Below are 21,178 nucleotides of genomic sequence, written 5' to 3' on the forward strand. Positions count from 1 at the left end.
GTCACAAACTCACAGGTTCCCATGTTTAGTTTCACGCTGATAACTGTGGATGAATTGGCCACTATCGTTAAGCAGTTTGACTACTTCTTGTAAAGGAGACCCTTGTTTTGTGTTAATTATTAAATCCTGCTCTGCCAACTTATTAGGGGCCATCTGCAATTTTATTAATGTCTCTTGCGGAAAACTTGGTCCCAACTGATAATAAAAAGGTGTGGATTACACCTATTGTCGAAAAACCTGGTTTGTCCAATGATAATCCGTTGAACTACAGACCGATCACCAACACCCCTTATTTTTAACTAAAGATTCTGGATCGGGTGGCCTATGCGCAGATTTCTGTCCACCTTAATTTGTATCCTATTCTTCATCCTTTTCAATTGGGGTTCAGGCAGGGGTTTGGAACCAGGTACGCCCTCCTAAAATTATTGCAGTAAAGGCGAGGAGACTAGTATATCACATGGATAAGGGCTTGCCATCCTTTCTTATGCTTTTAGACTTATCGTCGTCTTCGACCTGGTGGATCATTCCATCCTGATCCCCAGGTTGAGGGAGGTGCCCAATTTTTCTGACGAGGCTGCAATGTGGCTTTCCTCTTTTCTAAGCAATAGGGAGTGCAGAGTCTACTGTGGGGAGGCAGAGTCCCTTCCCACTACATTAGAGTTCAGCGTACCACAAGGAGCATGTCTTTCCCCTTCTATTTATAACATCTTTACTGTTCCTTTTTTTTAGCAACTTGAACTTAATGGTATAGAATTTACAAATTACGCTGATGATACACAGTGCCTTATCCCACTGTCTGGTAATCATAAGGACAAACTTTATCTGAATAAGGTATTTAACACCTTAGAAAACTGGATGGTCCAGAATAAACTTGCCTTAAACAGTGAAAAAAACGAGTTGATGGTTGTGGGTTCCCAGAACATGATTTAAAAAAACTGGTCCAGCGTATGAGTACTTTAGTCTAAAAGGTTAAAACACTGGGTGTCGTGTTGGAGCAACATCTCAGAATGAAGGCTCATGTGAATTCTTTAGTGTCGTCATCTGCATATTATATAAAACTTTGGACTAATTTGCGACTCTTCATTACACAACATAATGCTGAGACTATTGCGAGGGCGATAGTGCGTGCAAAAATAGATTACTCTTGCAGTATTTTGTGAGGCATCAACAGGGGAGAGTGCAAGAGACTGCAGGTTATTCAAAATAGCGCGTCCGAGCGGTTACAGGTACCGTTCGCAGAGAACATATCTCAGAGGGTCGCCGTGGCCTCCACTGGCTGCCTGTGGAATCCAGATTGCTTTATCGTCTTGTTTTAATAGTGCATAAATGTCAGTTGGGCAAGATGCCGGAGTATCTTCAGGCCTTGATTAAAGAAAATAGCCACTCTAGGTGTGTCAGATCCAATAATACTGACCAGCTCATTGCACCCAAATGTAATACAGTTAAGGCTAGTAAAGGGGCCTTTTTGCATGCGGCTCCAAGAGCCTGAAATGGATTACCCCCCTGATTTAAGGGGTGTTAAATCAACAGTAATGTTTAAAAAGAAATTGAAAAGCTGGCTTTTTAATTAACTCCTCCTAGCTTTAGGATTTGTTCATGCTAGACTTCTGTTTGTCTTGTGTCCTTGGTTTTGTTTTATGTATTGGCTCCCTCGAACCTTCGGGTCCATGGACAGCGTGGTATAAATTAATAAAAGTAAAGTAAAAAGTAAAGTTAATACAGTGATCCCCAACGTGTAGCTCGGGAGCAACATGTTGCCCGCCACAACCTAAAATGTTGCTTGCCAGGTGTTCTGGGCCATGGTGTTGAAGCCAAGAAGGAGGCACTGCGCGAATGATGCAGCAAGGACAATACAGCATGTTCCAGGACTTGTAGGAAGGCTGCTGAGAGCATGTTCCAGGACCTGTAGGAAGGGTGCTGAGATCATTTTTAAGGTGTTGGAGTAGACGTGTCCCATGACGACCACACTAGTGCAGTTAAAAGCAGAAGTTAGTCTATTGGTGCTCGCACAATGCTTGGTCAATGTTATCTTGCATTTGCATAGTGCCTCCTGCCAAAGGTTATGGCGTTGAAGCGCTTTGTCTGCCAGAGAGGCAAAGGAGGAGTATGATAGAACATTCAATAATGGTAGAGAGGAGCAGTCAGGTAAGATAGTTGGTATGAGGGCGAGGGAATATGGGCATGCAATGCAAATAGACCTACCTAGCAAAGCAGTGATTGAGGCGTACATGAGGCTCAGAATTTAGGCTGACATGACCATGCCAGTGAAGACAAAGAAACTGCTGCTGTTGTCTACATTAAAAATAACCCTCAATGAATCTGCACTTATTGGGCAAGACCCACTACGTTCTTTGCACCACTTAGCTGTATAAGACTAGTTGGCTAGCTGCTGGCTGGAAAAGGTACACAATCTGGCCAGCAACTGTTGAAATCAACCAGGAATTCCATTGCTGCGTTCAAGTAAATTGCAATGGGGCTTTTCACCGAAGCTTAACTCGTTCTTAAGAGGAAAAGAAGTATCAAGAAGGCCCAATTGTCAATGATTCAAAACTTCCAATTTACTTTTTTTTTTACATGCACAATTATTGTGCAAATTATTTGTTAAAAATGTTCCATACTCATTGCATTGGCCTATGTCCCCATCTTCTGCTAATTTGTTCCACTTTGAAGTATACACAAATGGGCAAGAAATTGAACCACATGCCCATGTTTGTGTACAGGTGAAAATTGCCGTCATCTGTACCTTTGCACAGCTGGAGAGTGCATAATGGGTAAATAAGTGTCATGCATGTTCAAATGTCCTTTAATAATTTGCATGTGCCGATTTTTGAACTAGTAAAGTTTGATGTCACCATGCACAATTGTCAGAAATGTTACATAATCTGTGTAGTGTCCTGGCATTAAAAAAATGCATTTTCCGATACTTTGCCACTGGCATGTGGATAATGGGCAAATAAGACAAATGCATACCAAATCTATCGTAAAGTAATTTGCTTAACGTCCAATTGAAATCCAACAAAGTTACAGTTAATAATATGTAATGAACAGGACCATCAATTCTGGCATATATCAAGTAAAACATACAACCCTTTCTGTAAAGCGGTTTTCAAATGCTCAAAGTTGTATGTTATTGGCCCAATGTGCTTAAAAATTTAAAATTGCACCATTCACCACTGGTGTTGTGTTCTTATAAATGCACCATTTACCACCATAGATCCGAAAATTCATTAGGAGACAACCATAAAATCCACATGTAATTTTTGTTTTAATTGAACCAACGCAAGCCAATTTTACTGTCCAAACCTGCTTAAATAAAATACACAATTTGCCACTGTATGTCCTGAAGACTTCTTATGATGGGAGATCTGCAAGCACTGTTATGTTTCTTAATTGTGTCCATGTTTTTGAACAGTTCTACTAGCCTCCAGTCTCTACAAACATCCTGCTTGCCACTTCATATCCTAAAAATTCCCTGTAAACGACCTTGTAAATTGCCTGGACCAGAATTGCAATTGGTCCAGATTAATTTTAATTCCTGCACATCAACATAGCCTGTAAGCAATATTAAGTTTCTATAAGGTATAATTTTTGTTGCAATCATTCTTCCACCAACGGGACGCTGATGTGTTCCATCGAACTACCGATGCTGCTCACTGTGTCCATTTTATGAACACATTTTGCGCCGTGTCTATAAAAGGTTGGAGATCCCTGCTTTAATACATAGTTTGAAAAACATTCATATGCGAGCATATTTCCATCAGTACCTAAAGAACCTGCCTGTTCTGCAGCAGACAAAATAGACACTTCTTTAATTTGAAACCTTTCTTTCAGACTGATGTTATTGTGAGCAGTACTGCTGAGGATCTTGATCTTGGGAAAGGTGCTGTATCCAAGGCTTTGCTGCAAAAGGCTGGTCCAGAACTTCAGCAGTCTATCCGTGAAGCAGCCCTACCTGCCACGTTTGATATAGGATCTGTGCTACCAACTGATGGGTTTCATCTCAACTGCCAGAAAATATTTCATGTTAATACTCCCAACTGGGAACCTAATGGATCATCAGTAGCGGTAACCTATTTTGTTCATCTATTCTAATTGTGTAAAGTTATTTTTCCTACAGGCATCTTTGTTCGGCCTAGTCAATTGTATTTCTGGTAATTTGCTGCCATCCTTTTTCTTCCAGACCATGGTCTCGCTGGAATTGTTTATATTTCTGTTTGGTAACAATCCTCTTGCAATTTAGTTTTTTAGCTTCACCCTGCCTCACCTCTTGTGTAAAGGTTTTTCTAGGATTTCCTGTGTAAAGTCAGTGTTTTATTGGTTTATACAAGGGGTTTTCACCCTTTGGCTCGCCTGTTGTGTTGGACTTCAACTCGCATGATCCCTAGCCAGCGTAGTAAATGGCGAGGGGTCATAGTGGCAAATATCTGGAGCGCTGCAGCTTGCATACTTCTAGGCTATACTGTAGCAGCGTTTGAAATTGGGGGGGTAATTGGGAGCTATTCAGCTCCTGCTTGCAGCCTAGAAGAGTCTGGTTAGCTTGACAACAGCTGCCAGGAGTTACTCCCCAAGCCAACTGATGCTAAACAAACCACCTTATTAGACATTAACTCTTTGTGTTTGGGACAATCTCTAAATAAGCATTAGAACACACATATACAGCATTTAAAGCATAAGGGGCTATAAATAAAGGACACAATGTTAAGTTTGCATGTTATGTTGAAGTTTATTTGTGGAATACTAGAATACTATGTACTAGCAGCTCGTTCCCCATAAGGGTTTTTTTTTTTTTAATCCTATTTTATTAAGTTTTGCCATTTTGGGGTGACCCCAAGGGGAAAAGAAAAACATTAAAGAGAACAATAAAAAACAGGTATTGTTAACAGATTACATTGTCTTCATTTCTTGCTTCCTTCCCACTGACCCTTTCCCCAATACAAACAATAACTATAAACTACTCCCAGTCATGGAGAGGATTATATGTTCCTTGGGTCATGCTCACCATTGGCTAAGTGAGAGGCAACGGATCTCCTCCATGTGCATTGTGCGAGATCTTCTGGAAGTGTCACTGCATTAAGGGTCCAATTCAGGGGGGTTTGTCATCTGGAGAGAAGAGGGTATGTACTAGTGCATTCCATGCTCATTCTGTAATGTCTGTGGAACTTTATCTCCTGCCTATTCTTAGGGCGGCATACCATACAGCTGTTTCAGCTAAGGACCATCTTTCTAGATCTTTCCACCATAACTCTACCCTCAGCCCATTTTCGGATTTCTACTCCATCGCAATTATTCTTTGGCTAGCACCCACGCCAGGTCAATCATTTTTCTCATCTCTTTTTTCCGGGACACTTACAGAGCCCCAGAAGTCATTCTTCCGTCGACCATTCCTGACCTGGAACCCCTTTGTCTCGCAGGCACCTTTCTATTCCTTGCCAAAATATATGGATTGTTGGGCAGGTTCAGAACATATGTCCAATGTCCGCATTCGGTGCGCTACATCTCAGACATTCCTGTGTGCCTGCCACTGAAAATTGTGAGCTCTGTCGGGGTGTCATATACACTCTGTGGAGTACATAAAATTATCTGTTTTAGCCTGGCATTTGTGGATACCTTTTTTGGGATTAACATGGCTTTCGATCATTCTTATTCCGTTATTTCTCTACCAGTCTCTGCTTCCCATGCGGTCTTCCCTCTGTGTAAGTTCTTGGGGATTGTTTCTAGGAGTACTTGGTAAATCCTGGAGACCATATGGCCTCCCTCGGTCACATAATACAATAGCCCTAGTATTGGGGTATCGGCTTCTGGATCCAGTGGGATTGGCCATCTGCTTTTGAACTTCTGTACTATTCTGGTGTATGTTATGTATTGGCCTTTATGTACTTCATGTGTGGTTACCAGTTGCTGAAAAGCTATTGGCTACTCTGTTGGGCACATGTTTCCCACCGTGGCAACCCCTTTTTCCTCCCAGTATTTCCTACTATGCGTCAGGTCTTCTCTATTGGTTCTGTGTAGGGCTGCTAGTGGAATTTGCGGAAAGTAGGGTTATTTTACTTTTAGTATCTTTTTTGTCCTCAGCCAAATTGCCTGCCTAGTGTCGGGAGCGGAGGTGGGTCCTCAACTCTGGACTTCTCTAACCATAGTACCTTCTTCAAGATGTAGGGGGTTATCTTGGATCTCATTAGTGTATGATCCACTGTTTCTATGTCTGCAAGCCAGCCTGCTACATGTTGGAGCTGTCCAGCTAGGTAGTAAAGTTCAAAGTGCGGGAGACGCACTCCTCTCTCTTTGTAGTCCCTGGCCAATACGTCAAGTGCCACCCTTCTCCTGCATGTGCCCCATATGAAACTGCTCAGTAGCGAGTTGAGCGCTTTAAGAAAGGTTTTTGGTATGAGGTATGGTATGTTTATAAAATGATATAGTAAGCAGGGGAGTGCTATCATTTTTATTAGTGAGATCCTACCCATCACAGCGAGAGGCACTTTATTCCAAATGCAATGGATGTTTCTAGTCCTTTTTTAGCTTTGATTGTATTCAGTTTGTGTGTTTTTTTTTTTTTGGAATTGTGGTGTATATTTATACCTAGGTATCGAAAGTAATGGGCCTTCCACTGGAGTCCAAGGCAGGGGAGCCGTTCTTCCTCTACTCCTGTCCATCCCGCTAATGGAAAGAGGCAGGATTTTGTTCTACTAATTTCTGTCCCTGAGCACGTCGCAAAGTTTACAGCACCTCAAGGTATGCCTCCAGGTTATCCTCTGGATGATTAATGTAAAGCAGCATGTCATCTGCGTTAAGAAATGACATGTAGGGTCCCATCTACTCTCGGTCCCTCTTCAATGAAAGTTTTCCTCATGAATATTGCTAAGGTTTCCAATGCTAGGATAGACAGCAGGGGCGATGAGGGACAGCCCTGTTTGGTACCTCTATTGATCGGGAATGGGTCTGACATATGCTTCCCAGTACGGACTCTCGCTGTTGTTGAGCATATGTTTAGTTTAGTTTCTTTATTTATACTGCGCGCCGAACCCTGGGGTAACTATGCGCCGGAGACATAGAGGAAGTTACAGCAGAGTATATACATACAAGATGATAACAGTAAGTGCAGTTGACCGGGTTACATGGTGGTCGGCAGAGAAAATAAGTACATTAAGTAGAGTGTCAGATACTGGTGAAGTTCTTGTTGGCGGGCCAAGACTTTGTTTTTGCTCTGAAGGTCCAAAAGGAGGGTTCTGCTCTAAGGTTCAACAGTGTAGCATTCCATTGTTTGGCAGCTAGGACCGGGAAGCTGGAGCCGCCTGCTTTTTTTAGGGAGAATGTAGAGACAGTGGGAGTACACCCTTCTAGTTGGTCGAGAAGAAGTCTGTTTGGTCAACTTGTCTGCCAGGTATTTGGGGGCGTCATTGGAGAGGCATTTGTGGGCGATGACGAGGGATCTCGAACAGGGAGCAAATGGGCATCTCGTCTAAAGCTTGAGATGTGTGCGTGTCGTGGGATACTCAGAGCGGCTCTGACTGCATTATTCTGTAGCACCTGCAGTTTATTCAAATTGCGATCTGAGGAGCCAAGAAAAAGAGTATTGCAGTAGTCAATTTTTGAGAGCACCTGCACTCTGGCTAGTGTAATGCAACTGGTGGGCGAGAGGAAGGGTTTGCAGGCATTGATGAGCTTATTTGTATAAGCTATGGAGGAGGCTGTGGCATTCACCTGTTTTATGTGCGATAGTGTGGAATCTAGATAGACCCCTAGAGTTTTAATTTCTTTGGCCACAGTGATTAGGTTACCGTCTATGTTGATAGATGCGTAACGGGGGGTCCAGTTTGTTTAGCCGTGGTTGGGAGCCGACAAGAAGGAGCTAAGTTTTCTCGTCGTTAAGGCATAAGCTGTGTTCTGCCATCCAGGCTTGGATCTCCAGGTAAAGGTTGTTGATCCGTGTGGAATCCTCTGAATAGCAGCCTGATGAGGTGATGAGAACCTGGGTATCGTCATCATAATTTGTGTATGTGACACTCAGGTTATCATGGCGGTCAAACAATAGCCTGGTGAAGATATTGTATAGGATCGGCGAGACGCACAACCCTTGTGGGACGCTACAGAGGATGGGGTGGGCTGAAGCCCCCGGGGAGAAGACCCGGGTGGTTCGGTCGGCTAGGAAGGATTGGACCCAGGCAGTCGCCTGGTTAGAGAAAGCAGCTGAGGCTGTCGGATGTTCTGTGAGGATCTGATGGTCGACAAGGTCAAAGGCTGCCGAGAGGTCAAGCAGCAGGAGAAGGGCTAAATTGCCCTTCTCCTTTGCCTCGTCCATTTGGATTTTTAAGTCCAGGAGGGCTGTCTCTGTTCCGTGCCTTGGTCTGAAGCCAGATTGTCTAAGGCCCATGCGGTTGTTCTCGACCAGGTGCTTCTGAATTTGTAAGTAGGCCACTCTGTCTAAGATCTTTAGGATGTAGGGGACGGTGGTAATTGGCCTGTAGTTGGTTGTGTTATTCGGGTCTTGGTTAGTTTTTTTTTAAAAGGGGCATGACCCAGGCCCCCTTGAGGCTGCTAGGGACGGAGCTCGATTTGAAGGAGGCATTGATGAGGGCTTTTATGAAAGGGCCCAGGTTGTTCGCACCTTCCTGGTTGATGGGAGATGGGCAGGAAGTCCCTTTGGCATCTGGAAGGCTTGAGGCCTTTGATGATGCTTTCCACTTCTTTTGTTGACACTGGGGTACTGGAGAAGGGGAGGCATGTTGTGGTTTCAGAGGAGGATGGGGGTGGAGGGTTGGGTTTTTTGGCTAGACTGAGATTATTCTGTTAGATTTTGGATTGAAGCATGGTGGTTTTGTCTGCCAAGGCTTTTTGGATCCTCTCACACCAGTCTGCGTCTTTCACACAAATTTCTGATGGTGTACATCTCTTTTGTTTTAAATTTGGCACTTTCAATTCTATTGTCATAGGTCTCTTTTGGCTCTGAGGATAGAGGTTTTGTAGGTGGTGCCTGCCGTCGTGAGAAGTGTTTTGTTGGCCTGGTTGGGAGTTTTTCTTCAAGTGGCTTCTGCCGTTCGTTTGGTGTTCCGGAGGATTTTAAGCTCCGGGGTGAACCATTTGTTCAAGTGGGCTGCTGGTTTAGCTTTTGTGAGTTGGATCGGAGCAATGATATCTACTGCTGATTTGAGTGTTTTATTATAGAGTTCAGCAAGTTTATCCGCATCTAGGTTGGCATAGTTTGCTGGCGTGAGGATGTTGTTGATTAGCGGACGAAGGCTCTGCAGGGTGATGTTGCGGTTATTCCTGGTGAGGGTTTGCGGAATAGTAGCTGGAGGGGTGTTTGGTTGCGTGTTCCCTTGGATGGAGAAGTAGATGGCGTGGTGGTCTGACCATGCGATTGGCTCATTTTTAAGGATGGCTGTGGAGCAGTTGTGGTCCGCTAACCAGTCCAGGGTTCTGCCCTTGTTGTGTGTTGGAGCTATGATCTTGAGCTTGAACCCTAGTTGTGAGATGGTATTTTCCAGGGAGAGCACATTGGTGTCATTGGGATCCCCAAGGCCTAGGTTAAGGTCTCCTAGTAGGATGATTTGAGATCCTATTTTGGTATTGGTGGACAAGAGGTTGGATATCTCTTCCTCGAATGAGAAGATGGGGCCCGGGGGTCTGTAAATGAGATGCAGAAGGACGGTTTGTGTGGCCAAGAGTTGGAACTTAGCAGACAAGAGTTCAGCGGACCGGAAGCTGGATGAAGGGGTCATTCTAAGGCCAAGGGATGTTTTGGCGATAAAGGCTACTCCTCCTCCTATTCCTTAGAATTGAGTAGCCTTCTGGGGTGGTGAGGGATAGAGCTGGGCCTGCCGCCTGATGCAGCCAAGTTTCAGTGATAGCCAGGAAATGCAGGTTCTTGGCGGATATGAGGTCTGCGATGTCTAGCGCATGGGCGACCAGTGAACAGGCATTGATGAGAGCACCTTTGATCATGGAAAGTTCAGTTATGTTGATGTTTTTTTTTTGTTGGGAGTTGTCCAAAGTTTGTGTGGCGCTGGTTTGAGCTTGGTTATAAGAGTGAGGGGGGTGTTTTTTGATGAGCGATCTGGGGGGTAGGAACCGTGTGCCGAGCCTCAGGTTTCTGTCCTTCACTGGGCAAGGGTTCCAAGGTGTGGGAGGAGCAGCAAATCGGCGAATCCATTCTAATGGGCTGATGGTGCAGTTTGGCTGGTGATTTGTTTAGTATCGGCATACCCCATAGTTAAGGTGGGGGTGATTGAGGTAGTGAGGTTGAGGGGAGGAGGGTAGTGTTGTTGGGGTGGAGTAGGGAGAGAGTTGCTGAGTAAGAGTGGTTAAATAGAAGTTTGCCATGAACAATTGGTTTGTGACCAGGGGAATAGTCCCAGTCGGCTGGATACAATGGGCTAGCTTGAATTGGGAATTGTGCAGGTTCACAATAGGCAGGGCAGTTCAGGTTAGGCACAGTGGGCTGCAATGGCGCAGTTCCAGGTAGGCGCAGTTGGCTTTCAATAGGCTAATTCAAGAATGGGCACCATGGGCTGCAGTAGCGTAGTTAAAAATAGGGACAGTGGGCTTACAATAGGCTAATTCAAGAAAAGGCACAGTGGGCTGCAATAGCGTAGTTCAAAATAGGCACAATAAGCTATAATAGGCTTAGATCACAATTGGGCACAGTGGACTGCAATAGCGTAGTTCATAATAGGCACAGTGGGATGGTGTTGTCGGCCATATTGGGCAGATTTGCTGGGGGAGCAATGTACTCATACAGTGGAGGCATACACATTTATGGCAGACAGGGTTGTGACCTCCAGTGGTGCACCGGATAGTAAGTTGGGAGACAGGGGTGGGTTAACGAGTGCGCGGAGGGCAACAGAGGAGGTACGGTCAAACAATGGCAGTTACTTACATTGTGTCCATACTTCCATACTTGCTGTTTGAGTGTGCGTGGATGAGACTCCAGGATTTTGGTAGTTCGTGGTGCAGCGGCAAGAGATCATGGGCCGCGGCTGCGCACTGCGGCGAACAGGGGCAAACAGGGTAGGTGGCCTTATAATGGCCTTAGTTGTGGCGGCCGGCGGATGTTTCCGTTCAAATAGGAAACAAACAAGCGTTGCTTAGCAACGTAGAGGCAACACAGCCTCGCTCTCATCCCGTGATGCACCCGACATTTTGTTTCAGTATAATGTCGGCGCTCGCGGAATGGTCTGCAGGAAAATGCAGATTGCGAACAAAATGGGCAAAATGGGACAGCGGTGCTGGGCGCTGGAGGAGTCCTGGCAGGGAATTTCAATTAACCCTGGATGCTGGGCTCGCAGGGCATCCGTCTGTCGGGGCACTCGTGGTTTGGGGCTCCTGCCCTTTCCATGGCGTGCCGACTCCTGCCCTTTCCAAGGCGAGTCGACACTGTATCCATCTCAAAGTATTTTCCAGTGCCATAATGTTCTAGGGAGGCAAATGGCCCATTTTACAGAATCAAAGGCTTTAATAGCGTCTAACGCTACTTCCGCACAGCCCTTTGGCCAGTGCTGTGTTCTGTCTATTATTGCTTGTAGTCTCCTAAGGTTCTCTGTGGTGGCCCTGTCCGGGACATATCCCGTTTGGTCTGGGTGTATTAGTGAGGTGATTACTTTTTTGAGCCTCTTTGCTAGGACTGGTGTGATAATTTTAATGTCTTGGTTTAGAAGTGTTATTGGTCTAAAGGACTCACACTTTTTTTGTCCTTGTCAAGCTTCAGCACAGGTATTATTACCGCCTGTTGCATTGTGTCTGGCAGCCGTCCTTTCTCGTGTTCTTCCTCGAGGACTTGGAGCTGTGTTGGGGCTAATGAATCTGCATACACCTTATAAAGTTCTGCCAGGAAGCCATCACTTCCTGAGGTCTTGCTAGTAGGAAATGCGGCTATGACTTCCTGTTGCTCCTCTAGGGTGAGGGGTGCATCAAGCATCAGTTTTTTGCTCTGCCGTTAGCACCGGTAGACCTACATCTTGTAGGGTTTCTAGTATCTCTGCTTCTCGGGATTCTGAGCAGTCTTCATAGAGACTACTGTAAAAGTCTCTAAAAGTATTATTTATCCCCTTCTGCGAGAGATTTCCGCATTCTTCCATGTTAGTTTTGTCTTGGACTAGCCAGGCTAGGAGTCTACCTGGTCTGTCTCCATGCCCATGGAGTTTCTCTGTGTACCTTGTGTAGCTGTAGTTGCCAGGTTTATCCCACTGCTCCAAGCATTGGGTTCTGAGAGTTATGAGTTTGCTCTTGATGTTCTATACCACCAGATCTGCCCTTTCTATTTGTTTAATCTTATCCTCTATCTTTGCTATCTGCCGTGTTGGGTCCTTCCGGATTCCCCCTGCTTTGGCAATAGCTGCACCCCTTAGGACAACCTTGAAGGCATCCCATCCTCCTGTCCTGCACGCTCCCAGGGTTCACTTCGAAGTACTGTTCTATTTGGCATCCTATCTCATCCCTAAAACTATTATCTCGCAGTGATTCCGCTCTTAATTTCCAGTTGGGTATGGGGGCGGGGTAACTAGAGAGTAGCCATTCTAATATCATTGGCGAGTGGTCCCATAGGGTCCTGCCTTCGTATGATGCCCCTATTATGTTCTCCAGGTGCCCTTTACATGTGAAAATGTAATCTACTCTAGTGTAGATCTTGTGCACACTTGAGTAATGGGAGAATTCTCTTTTGTCCTGATGTAACCATCTCCATATCTCCTGCAGGTTTAGGTCTTGCGTTGGTGTGTTCAGGACTTTGGAGGGGGGGAGCAGACAGGGTATATTGTCCGACCTATCCATGGAAGTATCCAAAATGCAATTAAAATCCCCTCCCCAGAGCTATGTCATACCTTTTATATGGGGTTAGGATTTTGCATCGAGCTGTAGAAGGTTGCTGCGTTTTGGTTGGGGGCATAGGTATTAATTATACAAGTCTCTCTCTGCCCAAGAAACCCATGGAGTAGGATCATCCTGTCCTCTTGAGCTGTGTAAGCGCAAGTGCTCAGTATCTTTAGTGGCACTCCGGGTGCAATCCATGTAATCACCCCTCTGGCGTAGTTGGGAGTATGCAGACCCAAATCCCCTGCCTCTCCATTTTTCCAGTATGTGCGTTTGTTTAGATGGCATTAGATGCATCTCTTGCAGCATGGCGACTTGGACCCCTTTCCGACATGACCTTCATCTTTTTGGTGTATTTGTTGAGGCCCTGGATGTTCCATGTAGCAATCTTTAATGTGTCAAAGAGCCTTTGCCAAAGTTTCATAGTCCCATCCGACCTCAGCAATCTGGCCAGGTATCTCTGCACAGCGCCCTTTGGCTCGTAGGTTTCAGTGGGTGGATCGCTTCAACTTCTCTTTTTTTGCCTGCCTGCCTGCCTGCCTTCCTTCCCCTTTCCTAAGACCTCCGCTATTGTTAGACTCTGGGGGTCCCTTTCAGTTACCTCAGGTCGTGATAGTGACCCTTGGGATCTCGTGCGTTTCATGCTATCGTGACTGGTTCGGCTGTGTTGTAACTTTAACAGTGCCATGAACGGTTGGGCACCAAAATAAACTTCCAACTTGCTGCCCATCGGTGAAGTTCATAGAGGCATCACCACCATTTTTCCCTGTTGGCTCTCAGGGGTTGGTGGTAGAGTACTAGGGTGTACTCCAAGTTCGTCTGGGTGTGGATAGGGGGTTTGGATTCCCAGACGCATGACCATAGCGACCGGGCTCTGAGGTGGAGTCCCAGTGGTTGCGTTCTTTGTGTCTGGGCTTGATATCCGTTCTCCCTGTGAGCATTTTTATAGAGCGCAAATGTGGAGTCCCCGCTTACATTGTACCCCAATTGGTGGTTTTGGCAGTTTGTTTGCAAATTCTCAGCGTTTCATTTATCCTTACGATTGTCCTCTTCTCTCCGGCATCTGGGCCATGTTGTGTTGATCCATCCTCTCGTTGACAGACTCGGGTGTTTCGAAGAAGAGGGATTTTCCGTTGTACAGGATCTTTAATTTTGCACGGTAGAGGAGCATATATTTAATGCCTTGTTTTCATAGCCTGTCTTTAGTCGGTATGTACTGGGCTCTCCTCCTTTGAGCATGGATTGTGTAATCTGGGTAAATTGCCAGTCTCGCTGAGTCTCTTTGGATCACTCCTCTTGATCTTGAGTGGGCTAGGATTCTTTCTTCATCCCAATAGTTGAGGATTTTCACAATAATTGGTCTCGGGGGCGCACCCGGAGGGTTTTTCCCTGGGAGCGCTATGTGGGCGCTCTCTACAGTAAAACCCTGTGATAGGGCGCCGGCCCCTATCTCTTGGAGGAGCACGTTTTCGACAAAGTTGGTAGGGTTCCTGCCCTCCGACCCCTCATGCAGCCACAGGATCCTGATATTACTTCTCCGAGCCCGACTCTCTGCGTCCTCGGCTCTGTCTTGTAGCATTCAGACTTTGTTCACCAGGTCTTGGACTGTCGCCTGCAGCTCCTTGGTGGTGGTAGTCATTTCCTCTAGTTTTTGTTCAGTTTCTCTACCGGCTAGATTTCATACATCCTGGCGCAGAAAGCTCATGTTGTATTTAATTTCACCTATATGTGTCTCTATGGATGTTCTCATAGCAGCTATTGCTTCAAGGATCTTGTTTTCATTGGCTGTATCACGTGGTTCTCATTTTCTGTTCTCCGGGCGGTCTTCCGAGGGTTGGCTGTCTGTTTTTGGTTTGTTTTTCCTGGTGTAAGAGTCCATCATTGTTTGTGCTGCGCACCCATTTTTCTTCCCTTCCCTTCCGGCATCCGGGCGGATATTTGTCTGGAGGGTTGCTGTGTACTGCAGAGTATATGTATGATTATTCACGTCCTTTTGGGGAGGTTTCTGGGACATGGGGTAAATCGCTCTTCTTTTTTGGCTTAGCTAATCAGCGTGTTCGCTGACCTGATGATGGGGCCTCTTACAGTTTAGTGTGTGGAAGTGGCTCAAGAGCTGCGTTTCGTGAGTCTCCCAGCTTGGCTCCAGGATGGATTGTATTTCTGGGGCTTGGGTGCTGCGGAGCTTCCTATTGTCTCTTCCCCGGCTGCAGGTGGCAGGTACTTGTGTACGTCTCACTGTTAGTTCCTTTGGCCGTGGTCTTGTTCTGTGGGCTGGTGTGAGTGATGGCGGTGTCACTGGTCTACTCCCTGCTGGCCTGCTATCTTGGCCCTCATTGCTTCTTTGAGCCCTCTGTGCTCGCCGTTGTGGAAGGGAGACCGTCCTAGTTTTGGTCAATTGGCCTTGGATGTGTTATGACTTGTGCAGACAGGCTGGGCTGATGGGGAATATAGAGGGAAGCGCCTCAACCTTTTTCCCCCCCACTTCCCTTCCTCTCCACAGTCTGTGCAGCTTCGTACCCTGTTATTCAGTTTGGTCGGTGTGCTGCTGTTTTCAGTATGGAGTGTGCGCACACAAGGTGATTTTCTGTCTGTCTTGCCGTTGGGACTGCAAGCCTCTCCTCTCTTTATTGCTCTTAGTGCTTCCTTCACCCCAAGTGGTTTTTCCTTGCAGGCTCTGCAGTGCGGCTTTGTGCGGTAGCTTCTGCTGGCCCGCTCTGTCAGCAGGGCGCTAGATTGCCTGCCGCCTCTGCCTGGAGCAAGTGTGCGGAGTATGGCGCTCCTCTGGATGTTTCACCCCCCCAGCAACTGTGGAGTGCTTATGGCCCTGGGCTTCCAGAGGGGTGATGCCAGTGGTCTTTAGTGAGGGAGACCGCATGTTCAGGGGGGACACGCCCCAGTGCGGGCGGAGGCTGGGTCCGCTCCGACGGGGGTTTCTGTATTGCCTTACGTCTCGTGTTGAGTGGAGCCGCCTCCCCTGCAGCGGCAGAAGACCGTATCTTCGGGGGGAAGCGGGAGGGCGCCGTCCCCTGTCCCTCTCCCGACTTCCCTGTCTGCTGTTGTTTCTCAGGATGTCTCCGTCTGGCGGAGCGGGCATCCCCCGACCGGATCATAGGGTCCGCGTGTGCAGAGGGGGGACCCGCTGTTGAGGCACAATGTACGGAGACTGGCCGCTGGGTAGGAGCAGAGGTTGCTTCTTCCTCTCTTCTCTGTGGTTTCACTAGTCAGTGCCTCCACGGTTTCTCGGATGCTCTGCTCGTTGTGCCAATGGTCATCTGTTCGCTTTGTCAGTGTCTGTTGTTGTGGGGTAGTCTCCAGACCGCCACGTGCCCTCCAGAGTCGCTTGTTCTTCCTCAGCGACGTTGGGCCTCCGTTGCCATTTTGGAAGTTTCCTTCTCAAAGTTGCCGTGGTCCGGCTCCTCTCCCTCCCATCACTGCGGGCTCTTTGAAGTATTTCTTGTGCGTGCCGGAGAGGTTTACACGGCTGTTGGGCTGCTTTCCGCTGCTTAGGATCTGTTCTTTCGCACTCAGGATCCCTTTTGGTAGGATCAAGCGGGGAGCTCATAGCGGGCTCGTCCTGCTCGCATTACGGCTGGCCACGCCCCCCCCAGCTCCTGCTAACTGGTTAATGCCGGAGACCCAGGAGCTGCTTTTCGCTCCTGCTTATACAGTCTTAATTTCGATCCCTGCCTGTAGTTAATGAAAAAATACCTCCAATGTTCAGCAATACGACCTCTCAATATCAATAGTTAGTTCGGAATACTGTTATGTGCTCCATAGAATCAATCTTTCCCTCATTCCCTTATACATATTGCAAAACTAGTTAAGCACAATTAAAGGATCATCATTTTAGAAACTAGCAGCTTCTAGCATTCCAAGGTCATGGTATAAGCGGTTTCTTGGCGCAGCGTATACCTAAGAAGGATGCATACACCATATAAGCTTAGAGATGCCACTTATTACAAAACAAATGTATCAAACGCTATCTTTTGTGTTTTTAGAAATGTTGGGATATGTGGTCAAAGCCTGTCATATGGTATTACTTTTACACTTCGGTGCTGTTTTAACCCACCATCTCTTTCATATCCGATGAAACTATCTGCGTTTATTCAATTCCACAGATAGATAAAGTATACATGTGTTTCGGTTGACTATTTGGACTGCCGTAAATTCATCCTCTCGATAAAGCAACCTTTTTCAGGACCAAATATGGGAATTGAATCCTTCCCATGTAACCACGTAGGGTGAGTTACACCACTCATAGACATAAATCCCAGTGATTCTACTGTCTGTCTGCGTAGACTTTATCAATCTGTGGAATTGAATAAACGCAGATAGTTTTCATCGGCTACTGGTATGGAGGACTCATGTATTGTAAATAAAACTGTATGTTGACCTAGGTAGTCAACACACCAAGTATGATTAGTACATGTTTTAAGATATTGAATGGATGGTAGGAGTGAATTATTGTGTGCGAGTTGAATCATGTTAAAGTATTGAGATGTTTTTTAGAATTGATATTTTATATGTTTATATGTTAATAAATTAAAATGTTAATAAAATTACATTTATTGTTATTTATGAAAAGATAAATGTTTGATATATACCATTCCCTATCCCACTGCTCCATTGCTCTGTTATTGTTGTTGGGCTGAAGGACCAAGGTTTAGGCACCCCTTTGTTTATAGATCCATGACAAAGGCAGGTTTCCTTGTCTGTGGTCGGGTTGTAAAATGTTATTTATAACTATTGTATTTCTAAGGTATCTTAAAAGATGGGGCCCCTACTGCAGGAGCCTCGTGTTCATTTGCAGTAACACCCAAGACTGTGGGCTAGGTCAGATGGTAGCTGGTCACTAGCCTGGGTTAATAACGTTTGAGTGCAGCAGCACTGTTACCATTTGGTGCAGCACACAGCAAGGCTTTTATTGTAATTTAGCATCAAGGCACAACTGTCCAGGTCAGGGTGCTAAATGCCCACTAGTCATTAGCCAGTGATATTTGACTCTTGCTGAGTAAGAAACAATGTACTGTTTCTGTATAGAATTGAGGTGGCGAGTGACTTTATCTGGCTACTAGCTTGCAACTTGAATTTTTGCTTCCAGGGCTTAATTTTCAAAATGGAAGTATTCCTTCCACCTCTAAATGCAGTGCGTTCGGACCTCAAATAACTTCACCATGAGGATTCCAAAAGAAACTAACATTGCCATCAGTCGCCTTTTAGAAAAGGAAAGGATGCTCTTTTCCAAACCAGAATGTACTCTTTCTATTCCCATTAAAGGAAGAGCCACAGAGCCAACACTAACCTAACCGTGTGGGACCAGCATTCTAACTAGATGCATCTGGATCCCCATGGTTGGGTATGACACCATTGCATGGAATCGAGATCTGGGTGTGCACGCTGGATCCCTTCTTCATTCAGACATATGACTGACTCTTCACTGTAGCCACCCTGCTGCAGCTGTTGGAATATACAAGGAATTAGGGACATCTTCAGGAACAGTATCTGGCACTTCTTGCCCACCGCATCACCGCCCTCTGCCCCAACTTTCAGTGCTATGCGGACGATACCCAGCTCATTTTCAGGCTACCCTCGGCCTCCTCCTCTCCTGCCCTCATCTCTGACTGTCTGTCTGCTATCCAGGAATGGTGTGCTGCCAACAACCTCCGCCTTAATGCTAGTAAGACTGAGATTCTACTCATCGGCACACCCACTCCCTCCTTCCCTGCAGCTCTCTGGCCAACCTCTCTTGGGCCTCTTCCTGCTCCTACCTGCAAGGCAAAAAACCTTGGGGTCATCTTTGACTCCACACTCTTTCTCTCCTCATATATCTGACGTCTCTAAGAAGTCACACTACCAGCTGCACCTCCTTAGAGGTATTCTTCCCTTCCTCTCCTTCCCCCAGAAGCTCACTGTTTCCCGAGCCCTGGTTCTCTCGAAGCTGGACTACTGTAACAGTCTCTATCTTAATCTGCCTGCCTCCACTCTCCGCCCTCTGCAACTCATCCAGAACAGAACTGCGAGACTTGTCCTTGGCCTCAAGCCCAGGGACCGTATCTCTCCAGGACTGAAATCTCTACACTGGCTCCCAGTGGCTGCGAGGATTAAGTTCAAAACCCTCTGCATTGTCCACAAGGCCTTCTGGGGCCTGGGGCCTAAATACCTGCAACTCTCTCTTCCTAAATATCTTCCTTCCCGAGCCCTTCGCTCATCCGTCTCCAACTCCCTCAGGGTCAGCCGCTTCTCGAAGCAACGAGCTGGGGGTAGATCTCTCTCCGCGGCAGGAGCCTCCCTCTGGAACAGCCTTCCTGCCTCCCTGAAACTTGAGGAGAACCATCTCCGGTTCCGGAAGCACCTCAAAACCTTCCTCTTTGCTTCTGCTTTCTCTCTCCCCTGCTAATTCTTCACTAAATTCTGCACTGAATGTGAAACTTGGCCACTCTCGCCGACCTCGGTCCTGGGCCCAGCCACTCTCCACTTGCACTGCCTCCCTGGCAACCCCTGCACTGCGGGACTGTCTCTGTATCCCTACAGCCCCCCCTTCCCAGCACTTGTCTGCACTTACCTTGCACTTGCCACCAGCTGGCCCTATTTATTTATCTATCTATTTATTTCTATTCCACTTACCTTATACTGCACTTTTCCCTTCCCCCTACCCCTGCACTTGTGCGGTCTGAATGACACCTGGCCTAGTAGGATCGTTGTCTGTCCTCCCCCTGTTCCCCCCCTCCCTGCCTCGTCGCGCATTGAAACACTTGTGTACAGGCGCGTTACAAATGCCATATCATATCATATCATAACAGGACCACTGTAGGGGTAATTTGTACCATTAAATGATTCTGAACATTTTACATCAGTAATAAAGATTGCCAACGCTGACAGCTCAGGAAGTCTTCATTCTATTAAAGACAAGGAGGCGAGCATTATGCTTTACCTTTCTTTAATACTGCCACAACAGCTTTTCAACTTCTACTTTATACCTTTGTGCTTTTTTTTAAAAAATGTTTTTTTAAAGTTTCAAACCAGAGTCTTACATCTCAAAAAAACTCTCAAACTCCCATGAACCTCCAGGAGTGCAGTAGTCCTGACCCTATCCCATGCTCCAATGCGGTGATAGGTCATCCTATAGGAACCGTACTGCTAGGTCCTTTCCTTCCTTTCTTTCTTGCCTTGAAAATCCTCTGAAACAAATCCAACTCGGTCATGAACTGTCAACAACCAACTTACAACTTATAACCGAAACAGTGTTCTTGGAACCAAACAGCGCTGCTTCTCAGACGACAGAGTACTTCACCGGTACAGTGATTGAGATCATGCTGCTTTCTGATCATCTCCTAGAAAAAACAGAAACAGATTCTTTTTAAGGGCGGGTGATGAGACAAAGTTGCACATGTGATATCAACATTATAACACCAACTTTCGATTCTTTCCGGGTGGAATATAATGCTCGCCTCCTTGTCTTAGTAGAATGAAGACTTCCTGAGCTGTCAGCGTTGGCAATGTTTATTCTATGACAAGACAGGAGGCTTGCATTATACTTCTTTAAAGCTAGCCACCACCCTATTTGCCAAATCTGACACTGGCTTGAAATAAAAAGTCTTAAAAGTAGACTCGGAGGACCAGTCGGCCGCTTTCATTATATCTTGGAGTGGCACTCCCGCTGCAAATGCTCTAGATGCCATCGCCCCTCTAGCTGAATGCGCCCCAAACTGTGACAAGTCTATGCCTGCCCATTGCATTATTTCACGTACCCATCTCGCAATTGTCGCTGTTGATAATGCATGAAAAGGTTTTCTACGTGCTATTAGCAGCTGCGTTACGCCTCGCGGTCTCAGCAGTACTGTGGCTGTTTCATAATCTTTAATACATTGAGCTACACACAGTTTCTTATTTTCTGTAAAATAGGGGGATGAAATCACTCGAGTGTCTGTTTTTGTTCTTTTAGCTATGGAAAATGCTACTTCCTCTGGATAGAATATTTTCCTGTTTATTTCTAGCGCTTTTACATCGGAAACTCTTCGGCATGCTGAGAGACACAACAACATTGCCAGCTTGCCAGAGAGTTGCGATCGAGATAAATCTTTATTATCTGGCCATGCCAGAAACAGCTGAAAAACTTCCCCGACATCCCGTAATGTCGTATACTTAGGTTCTGGGGGCTTTCTTGATTTCATTCCTCTCAAAAGACGCAAAACTGACGGATGTTCTCCTACAGCTTTACCATCTACCATGTCATGACCTGCAGAGATCGCAGACCGCAGTACACCTATCGCCCTGAAGGCAGTACCTTCTTGGAATTTTATTGCTATGAAGTTCAATAATTGAACTACAGGGGCCGAAACGGGATCCAAACAATGCTCTGTGCACCAGTAAGCCCAAC

General features: G+C 46.2%; 1 protein-coding gene across 3 annotated transcripts in view; it reads left to right on the top strand.

Moving 5' to 3' along the window:
• Positions 1-21,178, top strand: part of LOC138489065 (protein mono-ADP-ribosyltransferase PARP14-like) — a 1,946,959-nt gene that overhangs the window by 580,328 nt on the left and 1,345,453 nt on the right. For all 3 annotated transcript variants that reach the window (XM_069616628.1, XM_069616629.1, XM_069616630.1), the window contains exon 8: positions 3,832-4,065. In XM_069616628.1, the coding sequence (XP_069472729.1) occupies positions 3,832-4,065 (234 nt within the window). The remainder of the gene's footprint in view (positions 1-3,831; positions 4,066-21,178) is intronic.

The sequence above is a fragment of the Ambystoma mexicanum genome, chromosome 9 (assembly GCF_040938575.1).
Source record: "Ambystoma mexicanum isolate Mex_15411 chromosome 9, UKY_AmexF1_1, whole genome shotgun sequence".
Taxonomy (NCBI): Eukaryota; Metazoa; Chordata; class Amphibia; order Caudata; family Ambystomatidae; genus Ambystoma; species Ambystoma mexicanum.